This window comes from Lissotriton vulgaris, chromosome 4_1 (assembly GCF_964263255.1).
Source record: "Lissotriton vulgaris chromosome 4_1, aLisVul1.2, whole genome shotgun sequence".
In the NCBI taxonomy this organism is placed as follows: Eukaryota; Metazoa; Chordata; class Amphibia; order Caudata; family Salamandridae; genus Lissotriton; species Lissotriton vulgaris.
Genome location: NC_141691.1, coordinates 568,957,138 through 568,976,971, shown reverse-complemented (window position 1 = coordinate 568,976,971; position 19,834 = coordinate 568,957,138). Strand labels below are relative to the sequence as shown.

Genomic DNA, 19,834 nt, shown 5'->3' with positions numbered 1-19,834 from the left:
CCCCAGTCCACAGTTGTTCTCTGCTCTCTACTAAGTACCTCAGCAATTCACGCCCCCAGCCATGTATTGCAGTTCCCTCAACTCTTTCTAATCTAAGAATTCCATCCGTTTCCATTAACTGGAAATCCAACACTGGCAAGGAACTCCTTCTGGAATCAAAACACCTTTTCTAAATAAACAACTTCTACAGGCCAGACCTTCAACAGGTAGGTTAGACTACCTAAATCTGACTTAGGCTTCCAAGCAAATGGAAAGTAAATATATTGGCTGACTACAAACTGGAAAGGAAGGTCTTTGCAGCAAGAGAATTCATGTAATGGGAAAGGTCCGAGCAGCTTCCCAGATATTTCCTTCATAGGTAAAGCAGAAAGTAAAACTCCTCTTGGGCACCCCAAAAAGCATTTGAAAGGAATTTTTAAAGAAAAGCCATACTGTGCCATATTCAGGCTATCCTAAACTATCCCCTAATCTTGATGCTGACACCTTTTGTGCAGTTTGAGGCAAATCTCGTTCTATGGCATTTGTTTTTCCAGCTCTTTAAATCCCACATATGTATGTGAAAAGTAAGAGTGGTGAAGGGCTTCTCTCAATACCCAAGCCATTCTACAAAAAAATCACCTCCTAAGGTACAAAATTATATTTCCTTCCCACGGGGAAACAGCTTACACCCCCTCCACAGATATCTTCAGCATGTTTGAGAAAGTCCTTATAACGAAAAGAAACTGTACTACATTTATGAGAAATATAGATGCAGCCTAAAGCAGTTTTCAGCATTCATGAGGCATTGATTTTAAACCACAGATGCATCATTTGTGAGTTTTGGAATAAATCATGCAGCTTCATTGTCCCATAACTGTGCATTCTGCACTGGTAGTATTAATTTACAATGATAGTTATAGCTTAAACTTGTATGGCAGACTAGTGCTTTCTCAGATCAGTTCAGTACCACAGCCTCATAGATATACTAAATATGCCACACTGGTTAGTCCTCTCGTCACAGCAAAAGAAAAAACATAAAGATGTAAAAATGTGGAGTTAGCTACAGTAGGTCCCATTTCTAACATATTCATTTTGCATTTTATATATCAAAATATATAAATTGTGGATTTTTGTATGAAAGTCTATGAAGTCTTACAGAGGGCATCTGGTCTTCCAAAATACATGTTCTATAAATATCTACATGTCAGAGACTGTCTATGGGTTCGTAGTGGTGTCGAAACACCGGTAGAATCTGATGTAGTGACCTACTTTCATTCAATCACAAAGTTGACTGTCAGCAAGGTTTATCAACTTCTTTCCCAATTTTGGGACTATAATGGCGTGAAGCTTGCATCTACATGGCGTGAGCTTCTGGGTGAGGAAATCAGCTCTGTAGACATCGAAGATGCATTAGGGACTTTGGATGAGGCAGTGTACTCTACCAATTTAAAGGTGCAACATTTCAAAAACTATATGTATGTTATACTACACTCCGGAACGAATAGCTTGGTGGGCTGCTGACACTAGCACAGTTGTAGGCGACAACGGCATGTGTGCTAAATGTGGATTGATTGCCGCAGATAGCCTACATATGTTCGTAACCTGCCCAGGCTTGACACTCTTTTGAAAAGAAGTTGCTCAAATTATGGGAAAACGTTTAGGCATTGATATGCAACTAACGGAGGCAGAAAGTATGCTGGGATATAAAGTAACACCTGCTTCTGGCTTAAGATCTTTTTTCTCTGTCATTATAGTAACAGCTCGATTATACATTGCTTGGGCATGGATTTCTAATACACCGCCTATGGCGCTGGAATAGTGGGCGATGATTAGAGAAATGTATGAAAGAGAAATGGCTATACATGAGACTAGCGGAAGTCGTTCTGGGAGGAAATTCTATCGAATCTGGGGCCCTTTGGCAAACCTAGAATAAGTTTAAAAAAATGCCGAGCACTATTATAACATTAAAATATTTGTTTATGTATTTTTTTGTGTTTGGAGCTCCTTTCTGGTATGTACTTTCATCTGTACACAATTCACAATATTTCCAATCAATTTTTTCTTTTACAGATATATGCTTGTATATTATTTTGTATTGACTTATGGCTTCTTGTTTCTTGGTTTATTCACGGAGATAAATAAAAAATGAAAAGAAAGTCTATGCAGTTTCTGCTTTTATTTGGAAACCCTACTGTAAACGTTTACTCTCATAATCATTGTTGTCTTCCTTGTAACTTTTAGGTCTCTTGTGTAAGTTTGAAAATTGTTATGAATGATTGCTCCTTTTCGTTTTGCACACAGTTCAAATGTTGAACAGAGGTTTTGATTTTTTTAAATACATGTTTCTGTGCTAATTTAAAAACACAATAGTGGGATAATTGTCGTAAATTCAGATCTGGGCAGTATATATTCCCTTTTCTAACTTGCTATGTATCCACAAGAAAGAATTATCACGAATCCGTATTGGTTCTAACCATGTCCACATTTTTCACTTACTGGCCTCTGTGTTGGCAAACTCTAAATACAAAGGAAATGTAATATGATCATTTTATCAGAACTGAACCAAAGGTAGTCATATCTTTACAGCTTATACCCGTTTCCACCAGATTTGTTGAGAAATTGCTCACTGGGTTAAAAGGATAATTGTGGGTGGGGTTGTAACATTTCCTCCGTGTTGGCACCCATATCCTTTTGTGGTCTGTGTATTTTTTTCTGAACCGTTCTTTCAGATTTTTACAAACGTTGGCTGATTTGGCTTTTTTTATTTTTTTTTTTACGAAATATAAAACGGTAATAGCCACTTATGAAGAAAACCAGCTTAAGGATTTCATCCAATATTCCTGCACATTTACTATGAATTTTATACACATTTAAACAGTATATTGCATTCTTAGTGTTTTTTATTCACACAACCAGCCTCATTTATAGCCCGAGAAATGTTTTTATAAAGCCTGAAATGTGTTAGTGAACTTACCACTTTTTCCTCTTTTTTAAATGATGACTGCACTACTGATTAAAAAATAGTGAAGTGTGCTCTTCAAATGTGGACACAATTTCAGCCTTATACCGTTTAAAGCCACCTGCACCGTTGTTAAAGTCTATTCCTGGTGCTGGTTTCCCTTCCCAGTGATCTCCTATTTTTTGTGCTGCTGTACTTTATAATTGTAACATATGGTAAAAGCATTGAGACAAAATATAAAACCGGGAAATCTAAAAGGTAAAACTTGCAGATTATGTACAGAAACTGCAATACTGAAGCATTATGGATCAATTTCAGATTCCGGTGGCAGCCGCTAAAGACATAACTCCGCATAGTTTGTCAGAAACATCATCAATCCTTTATTTCGCAGAAAAATGCACATAATGATTGAATGGTTTGTCGGCAGATATGCCAATTTATCTGGAAAAAGTCCGGGTGTAGGGTAGCTTCAACGAGGTCTGGAGGTCTGTTTGCACCACACTTCACGCAGTACTATCACGCCTCTCAAAACCAAAGGATCGCTAAATGGCTGGCGGGCTTACACCTGCCAGACACAGCCACATCCTCACCTTCTTGGAGCTTGCTCACTATTCTACATCTGTTTCACCCCCGTACACGAATGCAAGCGATTGACTCTCTGCTGCTGGGAGTGGCCTATCGCTGCGTTGTAGGTGTTTCCGACTTACTAAACACATGCACTAGGGTTGGCGCTGATAGGCACCCCAAGGGCTGGGCGATTCACATTGGCAACTGAGCCGACGCCATGGTACTTGGCAGGACTGCACATGTGGGGGGACCTGTACTACCTGGATGGTACTTTGGCACCATACAAGATGGTGATGGAGGAGGACGGTCTACCACGGGCCAATCCCTATTTCATAACTCACTAATTACCACACTGGGAAACCATTGGGGGGGGGGGGGGGGAACTACCCATTCATCACATGGTCCAGTATCTGTATAGGATTCGATGGGGTAGACCCCTCACAAGATGGTTTGCTGATTTGCCTGGCACTCGCATTATTCCACAGCTTACTACTCTCGGAGTCTGATTTAACACGCCCATGCACAGATCAGGAATTGGCCGCTTTTCTAGAGGGCCGGAGACACATGCCATGTAATTCTGGATTCAAGATGATTCAACTTTAAATAGTACAGCCTCCTGATATTATATCGCAGGCACAAGAAACATAGGGTTACCTCCCGCTTCCTGGACTTGGGATTCATTGTAGCTAAGCGTCTTATTACACGTTAATAAAAGCCTCTGAACCCCCCACAGTTTGTATCCTGGACACACTCTATGCTCAATTGGGCGTAGGCAGAAAGCGTGGCTTTGCATAGAGAAAAAACAAAAGTGTCTGTGTCCCTCACGGGCAACTTGGGCTCAAACGTGCACAGCAAAGGGGAGGTTAAATACAAAATAGATGTACGTTTTCTACCTTAAATTCTCACCATAAAAAAATGTTTTGAACTGCTTTATGTGTTCAATGTAATACTCATTGCATATTCTTTAAATAAATCTTGTATTTCAACAACCTAATTGATCAAACTTCAGATGATCATAGTTAAATGTACATTTCATTTTTGCAAAACAAAGGAAAACCAGGAAAAATCCAAAGAAAATCAGGCCTAATGCATTCCGGGACGACGTGTCCCTTCGTCAGGGGTAAATTTAGAGTCAAAACTGTGATCCAAGTCCAATATGTGGGTGGATGATTCCTTAATCGTTTACCTCCGAAGAGGCTCCAAATCAAAGTGTAAACCCTTGGACACCTCGTCGAATCGAAACAAAAAAGTGCTGTACTTTTCATGAAAAATGCTTCCGACCTCTTAACAAATGCACGCCGAACGAGATCAACGCAAATCGTTCCATGCTCCACTTCAAAAACACATAGGGCAACACAATATCTGCCTATGCTCAAGGGTATGCTGCAACGTTCAGATGATATTTTTTAAGATCCTGTGTGAGCCCTTATTATCACTCCCAGGATCAATTATTTAAAAACAATACAAGGCCTCACTATCTGACCCGATCTATATACGGGGACAAATTCCACCTGACTCTTTTGCTGTCTCCAACACCTGTAAAAGAGCTAATTCACGGGCTACCGGTGATACTCCACCTACTGATAATGAAAGTAAGCTCATTGGGGCCTCTAGCAAAAGGATAGCTTCGCACTCCACCAATGACTGGTGTATTGCTAACACCATGTGGTTTTTGGCCAGAAACGATCGTACCCACTGGGACCAAATGGAGGTGCTTCTCCAGCACCTCCAAGAGGAGCATTAAAAGAGAGGGCAAGAGCTTGTAGCTGAAGGCAAGCTCATTTCTAATAACTCCATTAGGTGCGCTCTTGGCTCTGCTGGCACTGCTGCAAAGGCCAGAGGTTCAACAAAACTTTTGAATGTCCCTTTTGATAAGGAACATAGTTTTAGTCCACAGGTTGACCAGGCTCTTGAGAAGATGAAAAAGGACACAGAAGTTGCAAAGTCCATTGGTGCATTACAAACACCAAGTCCCCGTCGCCTCTCCTCCTATAGTGCTGGTGCAAAAACATGTTCGTTTTTTTTTTTTTTTTAAACCTTTATTGCACTTGCATAATACACAGCGAAATGCCTACAACCCTGCGGGCCGGCCGCTAACACAGTTCGTGATTCAGAATGCAGCATTTCAAAATAGTCACTAAACCAACAGTCTCTGTATAAATCTAAATAAGGTTGCTGCAAAAGAAAAGTGCATTTCAGATATCTGTATCGACGCTGGATGAGGTTTTTGATTTTACTTTTTTTTTAAAACAACATTAAACTTCAACCGTTAGGAACAGTATTACGATCTTGCATGAATCAACACAGTCTGAGTTACAAGTACCTCTTGTGAGAGATCTACTCTAATCCCGTACCCTTTTGCACGAGCGCTCCCCATCTATCTTACCCTACATCCACCCCTTGCCTCCCACTTTAGCAATTCAAATAGGAGATCCCGTACCGTAACCTTGGCTTCCCTTCTCCCCGCAATTCTCACTTAGCTTTACCCCTCTTCCTCGTCTGAGACATCTTGATCATCTTCCAGCAAAGGGTCACAAATTTCCCCCCTGTACACATTCCATTTCGTCCAAATCTTATTCCACTTCCCTGGGCAGGCCCGGTTAGAATATACTGCCCTTTCCGTTACCATCACCCTGTCCATATTTAGACACCATTGTGACTTGGTCGGCATGTCTGCCGCACCCCAGCGCTGTGCGATGTCTCGTTTTGCCACCATTAATCCTACTGTGACCCAGAGCTGTTCATATCTGGAAAGGTCAGTAGGCTCCCATACGTTTAACAAGCACCTCCTTGGGTCAGGCAACAGCGACAGGTCTAACGTTTGCGAGATTGTGCGGAGTATCTGTTTCCAGTATTCCCGAATCTTGGGGCATTCCCATATGGTGTGAAAAAATGTTCCTTCCTCCCCACACCCGCGAAGACAGTAAGGATGTGGTATCCTGTGGATGCGGTGTAGCATGGTCCTAGTGTAATAAACCCTGTGTAGTATCTTGAGTTGTACTAGCCGCATTCGGGCTGAGATGCCTACTTCCTTAAAGGGACCCAAGTGCCTCATTCCACTCATGCTCGTCCATTTCGCTAGTGTCACCCTCCCATTTCGCCTTTAACAGGAGTGTCGGATCTGGGAAGTTATTGAGCAATTTGCGGTATGTGAGTGATGTTGCCCTTTCCATCATAAAATCAGTAAGGAGGCGGTCTTCTAACAGCGAGGACTCAGGCAGTGTTGTGTCGGGAGGAAGGGCCGCGAGCAATGCATGTTGTATCTGGATGTACTTATAAAGTTCCCTGTCACCAAGGTCATATAGTTCTTTCAGCCGGTTAAAGGGTATCACCCCGTTCCTCTCCCAGAGATCACCCACCGTGGAAATCCCTATAGTGTCCCAGTGCAAAACCCTTACTGTTTCTCATGTTGCCCAACATCCGAGAATCCCACAGCGGTGTCATTCCGGTGATCTTCCCCTTCCAACCCAGCGCTGCTGTTGCTGTATGCCACATCTGTACTGTCAGTCTAGTGGGCCCCAGTAGGACACGAACTTTACGGTGATCATATAATGGACCCAACCGGCTGTTCGTGCCCAGTTGCGCCCTGTCAGACTGGAACGCTGGCTCAGTTTGAGGCGCATGAATCCACTGGTTGATCGGCTTAAGGTGTGCTGCCCAGTAGTACAGTCTTAAGTTAGGTAAGGCGATACCACCGTCGTACCAGCCTCTGTGCAACTTGGATTGTGCAATGCGTGCAGGGAGGTTCCCCCATAGAAAGTTAGAAACCAGCGCTGCCACTTTCTGGAAAAACCTAGGGGCCACAGGATAGGGTGTATTCTCGAGGACATATAAAAACCTTGGCAACGCCATCATTTTATAGAGTGCGGCTCTACCCAGGAGCGTCAACGGAAGACCCGACCAGAACGTAACATCTCGTTTAAGTCTATCAAGGTGAGGCTTCAGATTTTTATCCATGAATTCCGTTGGATCCCTAGTGACTTGAATGCCCAGGTACTTAAACGACGAGCCCGCTATCGCTAGTGGGCACGCCTCGCCAAGGTTCAGGGCTTTCCCCTGCAAAACATATAGTTTTGACTTATTCCAATTCAGCGTATAGCCGGAAACGCTGCCGTGTGTGTCACAAATGTGCAATAAAGCCGGCACTCCGCATTCGGGGTTTGTTAGATGAATCAACATATCGTCTGCATATAAAGACAGTCGGTCCTCCCATCCCTCACTCCATGATATGCCCTTGAGGAGAGGCGAGGTCCTTATGAGGGTCGCTAGGGGTTCCAAGGAGATCGCGAACAGCAGGGGTGACAAGGGACAACCCTGTCGTGTGCCCCTCCCCAGCGGGAACGTGCGCGAGATATGTCCATTAGCTACCACGTGTGCCACAGGGTCAGTGTATAATAGTTTGACCCATGCAATAAAACGGGGCCCGAATCCCAAGCGCTTCAGTGCCTCAAAAAGATATGCCCATTCCACAAGATCAAATGCCATCTTAGCGTCAAGTGCTAAAATCGCCGCTGGTGCGCTGATAGAATCTGCTCTAGCCAGCACGCCGTGCAGCCTTCGCAGATTCAACGCTGTATTTCTGTGTGGCATAAATCCGATTGATCCGGGTGAATAATCGACAACAGATGGGGCAGGATTCTGGTCGCTAGGAGTTTAGCCAAAATCTTAACTTCGGCATTTAGCAAGGATATGGGGCGATAAGAGGAACACTCATCAGGTGGTTTGCCCGGTTTAGGGATAGTTACAATGGTCTCCATTCGCTGGTCCGGCGGAAGGGAACCCTTCTCTAGACATTCCCTAAACATTCCCAGTAGATGTTCACTGAGGGTTCCAGGCACTGCTTGATACCATTCAATGGGTATGCCGTTGGGTCCCATTGCTTTGCCCGGGTTTAGTGCCCGAATCGCCAGTTGGATTTCATCGGCGGTGATGTCCGCTTCCAACTCCTGTGATGCTTCCGGTGACAATGTTTGGACCTCGATCGGAGCTAGGATGTCTTTGGCCATTTCAGGTGTGATCACACGTTCCGGGGTGTACACCCGTTCAAAATAGGTCGCGAGTAACTCCGTGATATGTCTTGGGTCTGTGTGTACCGCCCCATGTTCGTCTTTCAAGCGTTGGATCCCTCTGGAATTACCCTCCCGTTTATCAAGCCATGCCAGCATTTTCCCAGCTTTTTCACCCACCTCGTAGATTCTATTTTGAGTGTCGGTTATGTGCCCTTTTACTTGGATGCGTAGGTGATCGTTGTATAGTTGTTGTTGAAGGGTAAGTGCGTGAAGGGTTAATGGAGAGGGGGCTGTTCATGGGCTGCGGTCCGTTCATGTAAAGCCACCTCCAAATTAACTAATTCCTGTGACAACTGTCTTTTATGACCCGTAATGGAGTTAATGGCTTGTCCCCGCAGGACCGTTTTATAGGCTTCCCAAAGTGTCTCTGGGGAACGCACTGAGTGTATGTTTTCTTGGAAGTATTGCTTTGTTGTTGTCTTTAGGGTTCCACAGGTTCGCAAGGCCCTTAAGTAGGTAGCATGAATGGGGTAAATGCGTTTGCGTGATCGTGCCTGAGAAGAAAGTGTTAGCGTGAGTGGCGAGTGGTCTGAAATCCCTCGAGGGTGAATTGTCATTGCGTCTATATGTTGGAGGCCCTCTCCCAGCGTCAGGAAGTGGTCAATGCGAGATAGATTGCCGTGCACAGCTGAGTGAAAAGTGTATTGTTTCGTACCAGGGTGCAAATGTCTCCAGATGTCAGTCAGTCCCATGGCCGTTACAAACCGCTGAAGGTAGGAGACCCCACCCGCCTGAACCTGTGTGGGGTATCTATCAAGTTGTGTGTCCAGAACTGCATTAAAGTCCCCCCCCAGGATGATCTCACCCTCGGGGAGAGTCAGAAGGAAGTCACCTAATTTTGGGAGGTGAACCGAGTGCAATGCCGGTGGAATATACACTGAGACCAAATTAAAAAGTTTCCCCTCCCACTGCCCCTGCAGGGCCGCAAAGCAGCCATGGTCATCAGTTTTAGTCAGTAAGGGGATGCAGAGTGGACCAACATTTTATATCCTCTTCTATCCAAGGCCTTGGTAGCCCCCCCCTACCAGATGAGTTTCCTGCAGTAGTGCTATGGTGGGGTTTTGTCTTTTAATTGCAGTCAGTACCAACCCTCGTTTGACCCTGTCCCCAAGACCTCTCACATTCCAAGACAGTAAGCGTAAGGGAGGGCATTGTGACTCAGGGTCCACCCCCCTTACCGGGACAGAATTATCAGCCATTAGGTACTATGGGCTTCATGGTGTATTGGCCAAGAGGTGGATCAGGTATGGCGGCTATGCCGGTGCATAGCGAAGGGCTGAGGGACATCACGGAGGCTTATGATCATTGTCCATCCCACCCATCTTGCATTGACTCATACTGAAATTCAAGCATCGTCCTCGACCGTCTATATACATTCCTAACTGTAACAATACAATCCCCCCCACCCCCCTCCCTGCTACCCTGCCTAACGGACTTTCAACTGCCCGCCCCCCCCAACTGAGCAGAGTGCTTGCGTGTAGGGGGGAGAGCGTCTCCCCGAGCAGGCGGCATCCCTGCGTGCCGTTGGGGTGTTCGTGCCAGTGTCCAATTGCAGCTATAAAACAGTGTGTGAATGGTCAGCGATTGCCCTGTCCATGAGAATTGGAGTATGGGGTTCATTCTTCACCACCGGCCCCCGCAAAACCACGGGACAGAGAGCCCTCCGCTCCTCCACGCCCTGACATCTGTGAGCCAGTTCTGCTGTCGCCTCTGCGATCCTGGGTAGACCTGTGTCGCCTCCGCTGCCGGTCCACATTATGCCACCACTCAAGCCAGTCCCGGGCCGCTTCTGGAGAATCGAAAAACCATACTTTTTTGTCCGCCACCGCTCGCAGCCGGGCCGGAAAAAGCATTGAATACGGCAGTTCCTTTTCCCTCAAAGTTTTCTTTACCTCCAGGAATGTTCTGCGCTTTCTAGAGACCTCTGCCGTGTAGTCTGGGAAGAAGGCAATTCTTGAGTTCTGGATTTGGATCGGCGGCGCCACCCTTGCGGCCTGCAAGATGGCGTCGCGGTCTCTGAAATTGAAAAGTCTTGCCAGTATTGGTCTAGGCGGACCACCTGTCTTTGGTTTGCCCCCCGGTACTCTATGGGCCCGTTCCACTGAAAAAAAGTTCGAAAGGCCTTTAGGTTGGAGTCTGGTTTTGATTATTTCTTCCACATATAGGTCCATGGCGCCCTTGTCTTCAGATTCCGGCACTCCTAAAATTCGAACGTTATTGCGCCGGGAGCGCCCTTCTTGGTCATCCAACTTTTCTCTGAGTAGTTTGGTGTCCGTTTGTAGCCGTTCCATCGCCGTTTGTAACTCAGACACGTCTTCGACCAATGATTTAGTGACAACCTCCACCTGCTTTACCCTTTCGTTCATTTTCTGGTGGTCCGCCAGTATCAGGGTGACTTCCGTTGGTGTCGCTCCTACCGTTGCCTGCACCTGAGCCAGTGCCGCCAGAACGTCCTCTAGTGTGGCCTTCTTCGCCCCCTCAGACTCCGACGTTTTCCCCGCATTCTTGCGCTGTTCTTGGGGAGGAGTTTGTCTCTCGTAAGCGAATTTGACCAATTTGGCCTGAGTAGTGCTATTCCTGGGGCCTCTGTTGGACATGGCTTTGGTCTTGCGGACTTCTCGGACCAGCGTAAGTCCGTGATCAAACCAAGGAGGGCCGGTGCTTCGTTATCCTGCCGTCGTCTGTGGGTGGTCACGTTAGGTGACCGTTGCATAGTAGCCACCTGGCAGTTCCCAAAGACCGCAGGTGTTTATCGCTCCGCCATGGCCGGCGGCTCCGCGGGGGCGGTTGCTGGAAGAGCCCGGGGCATGGCGTGCAGCCAACGGCCAAGATGGCGGGTCCGGCCGCCCGGGTCCCGGCGTTATCTGCGGCGCCTCCAAGCGTGGTCACATGAATACCCACTGCCACTGGCCGTCTCGGGGCCCCACTTGTATCACCGGGCCGCCGGGGGATGCTTGCGGATTGTCCTGGCAGTGCGTCCCGGTCCCCGGTACGTCTGGCCAACCACCGCCGCCAAAAGTTTATTTCCGGCCGGGTCTCAAGTATACGCAACTCCGCTGCCTCCAGGAGAGCGTTAGGCCCCACCTCTCGCTGATCTCTGCCAAGCGATGTCGCGCTGGTTCAGGGTCTTCGCCGTCGCGAAATTGAACCACCGGGTGCTGCACGGCCTCTGGGTCCGATCCACCCCTTTAAGCACCTCGAAAATCAGGATAAATATGACGGATTTCAGTGGGAAGCCGCCTCCTCACTGGAGCCTCTCTAAGCTGCGGCCGCCATCGTTGGCTGCTAGCCACGCCCCCCGCAAAAACATGTTCTGATGCCTCTTGCTCATACCACAGATGTCAGAATCACCAGTCCTCTCCTGGAGGCTATTACAGAGACTCATACAGGGGCGACAACTCAAGAGGTAGACGCAAATGTGCTTCACCACATGGTGCTGCACCCATCACAAAAAAATGACTTTTTTCTCCTCCCCACCCCCACCCCCACCATCCCACACCCATCATCCCACACCTGTCAGGTTGATTGCAACAGTTTCTTCCCATTTCGCAATCCATAACATCGGATCAGTAGGTGTTGGACATTATCCAACATGGTTATTGTCTGAAGCTCATTGCCCCACTTCTAAACATTCCACCTCGCTCTCACAGGCTCTCTCTGGAACACCAAACATTACTCAAACAAGAAGTTCAAGTTCTTTTCAAAGGAGCTATAGAACCCATCTTTCTTCAACATCATGGGTCAGGAATATACTCCCTGTGACGTTACTTTGCAGCCAGTATTAGATCTGCGGCCCTTAAATCATTACATCCTGTCCAAGCATTTCCATATGGACACTCTTCCAGACCGGATTCCACTTCTACAGCAAGGCAACTTTCTCTCAGCCCTAGATTTAAAGGACACTTAGTTTCACATTCAAATACATCCAGCAATTCACAAATATCTCAGATTTGTGAAAGCAGGCAAACATTATCAATTCAAAGTCTCCCCCCCTCCCATGCCCCCCCCCCCCAATTGGGCTGACTACTGCACACTGAGTATTCACCAAATGCCTAGCAGTGGCAGCAGCACATTTACTCAGACACAACATCCATGTCTTCCTGTATCTCAACGACTAGCCAATCAAAGCCAGTAGTCTAACACACCAAGTACTATAAACCTGCTCCATCAGCTAGGCTTCACCATCAATTTCCAAAAATCTCATCTTCAGCCTTTACAGATTCAACCATATCTGGTAACTATCCTAAACACACAACTGGGATTAGCCTCTCCCAATACAGCAAGTATCCAACCTTTCCAAACATTTATACCACAGTTCCAACCCAACCAACAATTCACAGTAAGAACTGTCATGCATCTATTGGGAATGATGGCATCATGCATCACCGTAGTCCCTCATGCAAGATTACACATGTTCGCTTCAGGAATGTCTAGCACAACAATGTTCTTAATCACACGGTCAGTTAGAAGATCTAGTGTTGATAGACAGCCGCACTCCTCGCTCTCTGCAGTGGTAGAACACAAACAACCTGTTAAAAGGGCGTTTTCTTTTCTCAACCCTGTTCCCCACATCATCCTGACAATGGACGCACCATTCACAGACAGGGGTACATACTTACAGAATCTCACAGTCCAGGGTCTACACATCCACTAGCTTGAGCTTCAAGCTGTTGACCTAGCATTGAAAATCTTCCTACCTCACCTGATAGGGAAAGTTGTCTTAGTACATGGTTGTCATGTTGTCCATCCAGACTATGTACAAAAATGGGGAGGGACACACTCTACAGTTATCACTCCTATCTCGGACCATTTGGTGTTGAGCTCTACATCAAAGCATTCATCTCTTAGCAGAAAACCTCCCAGGAACGGACAATAATTTAGCTGATCTCCTCAGCAGGATGCAGCAACAAAACTATGAGTGGGAACTCCACCTCAAAGTCCTCCTCCCTTATTTCCACAAGTGGGGGTTTCCACAAATAGAACTGTTTGCAGCCGCAGATAACTCAAAATGCCCAGTCTTCGCCTCCAGGTTCCCACACCCACTATCCAAGGGCAATGCTCCTTGGATGAATTTGTCAGGGATGTTTACACTTTTCCTCCTCTCCCTCTTCTTCCGTTTCTGGTTCGGAAGCTCAGGCAATCATCTCTCACACTCCTACTGGTAGGTCCCACCTGGGCCTGACAGTCCTAGTTTACAACTCTACTTGAACTCTCAGTAGTTCCACACGAGAAGCTTCCCCTCAGCCCGGACCTCCTCACTCAGAACTATGCAGAAATCGGGTACCCAAATCCCAGGGAACTCAACCTAGCAGTTTGGCTCTCGAGTTCACAGAATTCGGGTATCTGAATCTCCAACCAGAATGTATTGCCATTCTCAAAGAAGTGTGTAAGCCTACTACAAGAGCATGCTATGCAGCCAAATGGAAAATATGTATCTGTTCCTGTCATACTAACAGTATCAATCCATATAAGGCTACAGTACAAAACATTGTTTGTTACCTTCTACATTTAACACTCGAAAATAAGCTAATACAGCACACCCATCATCAATGTAAAGGGGGTCCAAAAACGAGAAACAGTATACATGGACCTATATTAATCCAAATTGAATAAATCAATTCAAACAATCTTCAAGTTATACATGGCAATCCAATATTGCCCACGCCATGATGAGTAGTCAACGAAACTTCTGTAGAAAACACGCGTCCAGTTTGGCGGTGACTTAAGAGCAGGCGAGGACTTGACGTACTATGGTCGGGCCGCATGCACTTGAACCTTAACTTATAGCTACTCTGAACTCTAGCGTCCTAAGAGGGTCTTTGCTGGCCACTCTATTCTCACTTGAGTTTGGTTACCCCTTCTGGAGTCGGTTCATCTTATTTGGCATTAACTCATTGGAATCGATACACCTTTACAGATTGTCCAGATTTGTAGTCCATACTCAGTGTGTTTCTTCTATTTACCACCATCCTACCTCTTCATCAATTTTTGATTTTTACTTCGGATTTACAAAAAACCAATCGATAGCCTTGAGAAAGTCTGAATACTGATTAGTACAGACGAAACATGTGTTGGCTGTTTTCTACACTGGAAGTTTGTCTGAAAATCAATAAAAAGAACGTTTTCTACAGAGGTTTCGTGGACTACTCATGTCCTGGGCAATTTTGGATTGCAATGTATAACTTGAAGATTGTTTGGATTGATTTATTTAATTTAGATTAATATAGGTCCATGTATACTGTTTCTCGTTTTTGGACCTGTTTATATTGGTGATGGGTGTGCTGTATTAGCTTATTTTCCTGTTATTTAGTCGCAGGTTGTTTTTTCAACTTGCTAATAGCACTCTTGGGTGGTGGGAGCTCATAGCTAGCAAAGCACCCCGCTGTACTTACAGCAAACGTTTTTATTATTCACACCATTGACTTTGTCTACACGATAATTGTTAATTTTAATGTGCGTTTTTTCCCTTTTAGGGAACACTACTACCCTCTCTTGTAATTGTACATTTGCATCTTTCTAGACATGTGTTCTCTTCCATGCGATTACATCTCGCTGCAGTAACTGCCTATCTACAAAAGGGGCAACAATTCTCTTTGTTTAAAGTACCAGTCATCAAATATTTTATGGAAGACATTAAGAAAGTGATTCCACCTTGGGTTCTATGTGCACCTACCTGGAATCTTAATATCATTCTCGCAAGACGTATGGGTCCATCATTTGAACCAGTACGTAATTGTGCTCTCCAATTCCTGTCCTGGGAGGTTGCTTTTTTAATTGCCATCACTTCACTTAGACATGATGGTGCACTCCAGGCTCAAACCCTAGAAGAATAGATACTTTTTAAGACATGGGCAAAGTGGGCTCTAGACCACTGCCCCAGCCTTTCAGGGGGCCCCTGATAGAGCCAGCTCTGTTTTGCAGAAAGACTTACCCTTATGACCTTGAGTAATTAACAAACAGATTATTTTAAATACAGTTTTCCTTTGATTTATTTTTATTGTGGGTGATGTGTGAGTGTCTAATACGGACATTTTGCTACAAAATGTTGTTTGTTGCATGCAAAATCCAGCTGCTGTGTTAAAATATTGAAAACACATCATTATCCCTGAATATTAGTTGTAAACACATTTAGAATTTGGACGAGTGAGCTTGTGCATGGTCATTGACCTGGCAAGAGAGGGCATGAAAGAGCTAGTATTGGATCATAAATTCAAAACTGTTCCGAACAAGGGCCCCTAAAATATGTTTTGCCCATGGCCCCCCAAATCCTTAAGATGTCCCTGTAGAAGAACCCTTCTTCAAACTACTCCGCAATGAGGTGGTTCTCCACTCCAGCGCAAAATTCCTTCCAAAGGTGGTCTCCCCTTTCTACTTTAACCAATCAGTTAAGTTTCCTGTATTCTTTCCTAAACCACTCAGTTGTGGGAAGAGCTCTTCCTAAATTAGATGTCAAGAGTTCTGATGTATTACAGTGACAGAACTAAAGATTTGCCAAAGACTAAACAACTGTTTGTTCCGATGAATAATTAAATGCATTCAAACATGCTATGTCAACGCCAAGAGGACATTAGCAATGCCTCTTACAGCACATTCTACTCACAAAATAGGGGCTTCCATGGCTCCCCTAGTCAATATCCCACTAGCTCATATATGTAGAGCAGCTACATGGTCTACGCCACACACTTTCACTAAGCATTATTGCATGGATGCCCTAGCATGCTAACAAGCAGTGGTAGGTCAGACAGTGCTACATACACTTTTTCGAACACCTTCAACAACCACAGGTTAGCCATCGCTTTTGTAGGGCACTGCTTTAGTCTATGCAAAGCATGTGTATCTACAGCCACACATGCCTCGAACGGATTATGGTAACCTGTAAGCATCTGTTCTTGGTATGTAGGGCTGTAGAGTCACATGCACCCATCCTCCTCCCCAGACACCTTGGCCTTTGCAGTTCCTTTTTTACCTTTACATATGCATGGATATCTTTGACACTTTCTTGTACTCCATTTTCACCTGCCTGTGGGAAAACAATCCAACAATGGAGTTGATGCCCATGCACACTATTACCAAGAGGAGGAGTCACTTTACTGCGTGATTCAAAAGACTTTCTCGAAAGAAAAAAAACTTGCACACATCTGGACCCAACACTAGATGGCAGGAGTTTTCAAAGCATGTGAATCTACAGCAGTACATGCCAAGAACAGATGCTTAAAGGGTAAGTAACATAACTCTTTCTCTACATGCATGAGTGGAAGTCATGGATGGAGGGTGGTGTTCCCTTAACTAAGTTTTGTCAACATGAAAGTGTGTTTCAGTGAATTCATGATAGTTAAAGTAGTGCAGTCCCACTTAGGAAAATTTAATTTAGTAGTCTTAACCTTGCTGCTCCTGCTAATGATTTTATCAAACAGGACCCCTACAACTATACTTCTGTGGCAAAGCAATCAGTTGTACTTCATTAATGAATTGTCTCACCTCTTCAAGGTGTCATTTTGAGAATCCATCTCCCTAAAGTGTTCCTTTGAAAAATAAGTGCAGGATAGATATATTAATATAATATAGCAACAGAAAAAGATGATGGTCAAAACGCTCAGCATTGCCAAGCATTAACCCCCTAGTCACTGATCTGGGTTACATCGTTTTATTACTCACCATGCCACCCCAGTTTGGATATAGCTATATGCAAATCAGTCTTGACCCTGCTCCCCATGGTAACAGTCCACCCTGAACTGCCAGGCCAGATCCACCCTGGACCGGAAAACAAGCACCCAGGACCTCTTTCTGGGTATCACCCCTCATAAGCCAGGCTAGCTTGAATCCAGTGGCATAGCGAGCAAGGGACCCACGCCTGGGCATATCCTTTCAGCGTTCTGTCCATCTTTTTGCGTCGCTGTAGTCCTACTATGTTCCATTCTTAATCGTCCCATTGGATTCTATTTTTGGCCTGGTGACACCCCAAGGGAGTACAGGCCCCAGACACCAGTGGCTCAAATCGATCAGCATTATGCAGACATAACCACCCCTAAGGGACCACCTGGTGATACTACTAGTGACAGGGATCTAGATTTTTCATGTAATCTACTAGCACCTCCAGGCCCTGGACAAATCAAACTAACCTTGGCCACACTGTGCTTCTCGAAGCAGTACTACACTTTAATATCCTGCCCAACGTTCCTGCTGTCTGCACCATGCCACTCTAGATCCCTCAGGAGCCCTCACATTTCTAGTGGTTTCCCGCTGTGCTAGAAAAATGGCCAGATCATGGAAACCCACCTGTGGCCCTGGACCTAGCAGTGTGTGGAAACCAACGTATACTGTAAGAAATGGTCATAAATATATATTTTTTATTTTGATCTCAGTGACTGAAGTAGTTAGTCTCTTTCAGTGGAAATGTTGGAGATTAGGTTGCAAAGCTGTCACTGGTGACAGTAGTTAGTCCAAATTCCATCAATTTATGAGCTGTCGTTATTTTCCTCTCTCTTTTGTTACTACTGACCTTAATTTTCGTCTTTCCTTTTCCTCTTCCTCTCTACTTCTTCTTCCCCTGTCCAATACAGGCAAATCAGCAAATGCAGCAGAAACTTGAATCCATTTCGAGGGAGGTATTTGACCTCCAGGAGACAGTTAATTGGAAAGATAAAAAAATTGGGGTATGAGAATAATCAGTCGCAGTGTTAGAACAGGCAGATGCCACCTTATTTATCAGTAGACTGATGCACTTAGTTGGAAGCCATTGTGCACTATGCATCCTTTACAGGCCATGCCTATGTCTAACTATGAGTATGTATTCAATGACCTCCTAACATTAGCTGTAAATATTCAAGATTAATTTTGCGTAGTTGTTTTAAGAAAAATGCGGTGTACATCTTCATAAACGTTCCCACATTTTCTTTTGCATTGGCTTAGTTTTCAATTTTGTTGGACTTGGCATCTGTCAAACCCATGACCTCTGAATTAGTCCAATCACCATTAATGCATCTAAGGACACTCTGCTGTCTGACTTGCCACAGTCATAAGGTTTACTGAGCCAGAATCTCTGCATATATTGAAAATACTCTTACAGTGCTGAACATAGCCTCTCACTTCCAAAAATTATCTATTGTTATTCCGGCAGACCCCAATATGCTTGCAAGTTCTCTTCATTGCAGTGAAGTAGATTAGCTTGTTTGTACAATGTGTAATATCAGTCTATTGATAAATAGCACGCATGGCTGATTTAAAAAAAAAAAAGTTTATTTTTCATAGTTTGAAATGCACGCATCCATTGCTTTTACATTTGTGAGTAAATCTTTTGAAACTAACACACAACTAATTTGCCTTTTTGTATATGATAGTCATTGTGATACACTTCCTTAAAAGCATGGAATACGTACTACAAGGTCTCTGCTTTTTCATCGCAACATTTGCTTTAGATTAATCAGTAAATGACTTAGTGTAAACTTTTGTTCATTACACATAAATTACTCACATTTTTCAAGAACGTCTTGTATGCCTTTGTCTTCTAGAATTTCAACAGAATAAATTAGAGGAACAGGTGTAGCAAGTGGGTCAAAATTTATAACTAATTCCTGACCATCAAGAAACAGAAGTATACGCAATTAAACATGAAATGTCCCCATTTGGCTTTGTAGGGTAGATTGTGTAGGAGCTAAACATGTTCTGTTGGCAATGTTCGTTCATCAAAATATGAGGTTACCCCAGATTTTTCAGTATTACATTCTTTTCTGTTAATTAAAAATTGTGTTAACATTGCTGATCTCTGTTTTTCATGTTAATACCTCGAATTGGCTAAGAAAATGCAAAATAAATCAATGACTATTTTATAGACATTTGATTCTGGCCAAACTAAACTTACAAGTATCACAGTTCTGATTTCATGTACCTTTAGCGGACATCGTGTTGACAGCAGAGTATACAATCGGAGTATAGTATATTCTAGTTTCTTTTGCATTAAGAATATGATGATTATTATGGTCATGTACTCTGATCGTCAAATTTCTCGTTGATCCTTTGTCTTCCCATTTTTATGGCCTTTTAACTGAAAAGGACTCTGTGTTTGGATGGAAGCTGGCCCGTTGTGTTCACCAATGCGAGGAGGCTATACTTCCCTAAACTATTATGTCCTCCAATTCATGCAATGCAGGATCTTGTTAGAGTAGTAGTAGAAAATGATACATGAATTTGGGGAAATATTACTACATTTCAGCATGTGATCAGTGGTGACCAGAATGCTTAAAGTCTTGCATAATATCCTAAG

The 19,834-nt window shown here is 44.5% G+C and overlaps 1 protein-coding gene across 13 annotated transcripts in view; it reads left to right on the top strand.

The window, feature by feature from the left end:
* LRRFIP2 (LRR binding FLII interacting protein 2) overlaps window positions 1-19,834 on the top strand; it is a 415,348-nt gene that overhangs the window by 321,488 nt on the left and 74,026 nt on the right. For 9 of the 13 annotated variants that reach the window (XM_086964762.1, XM_086964761.1, XM_086964764.1 and 6 more), the window contains one exon: window positions 18,135-18,227. The exons of the other annotated variants lie outside the window; for them this stretch is intronic. In XM_086964762.1, coding sequence (XP_086820888.1) covers window positions 18,135-18,227 — 93 coding nt within the window. The remainder of the gene's footprint in view (window positions 1-18,134; window positions 18,228-19,834) is intronic. 13 annotated transcript variants of the gene reach the window in all.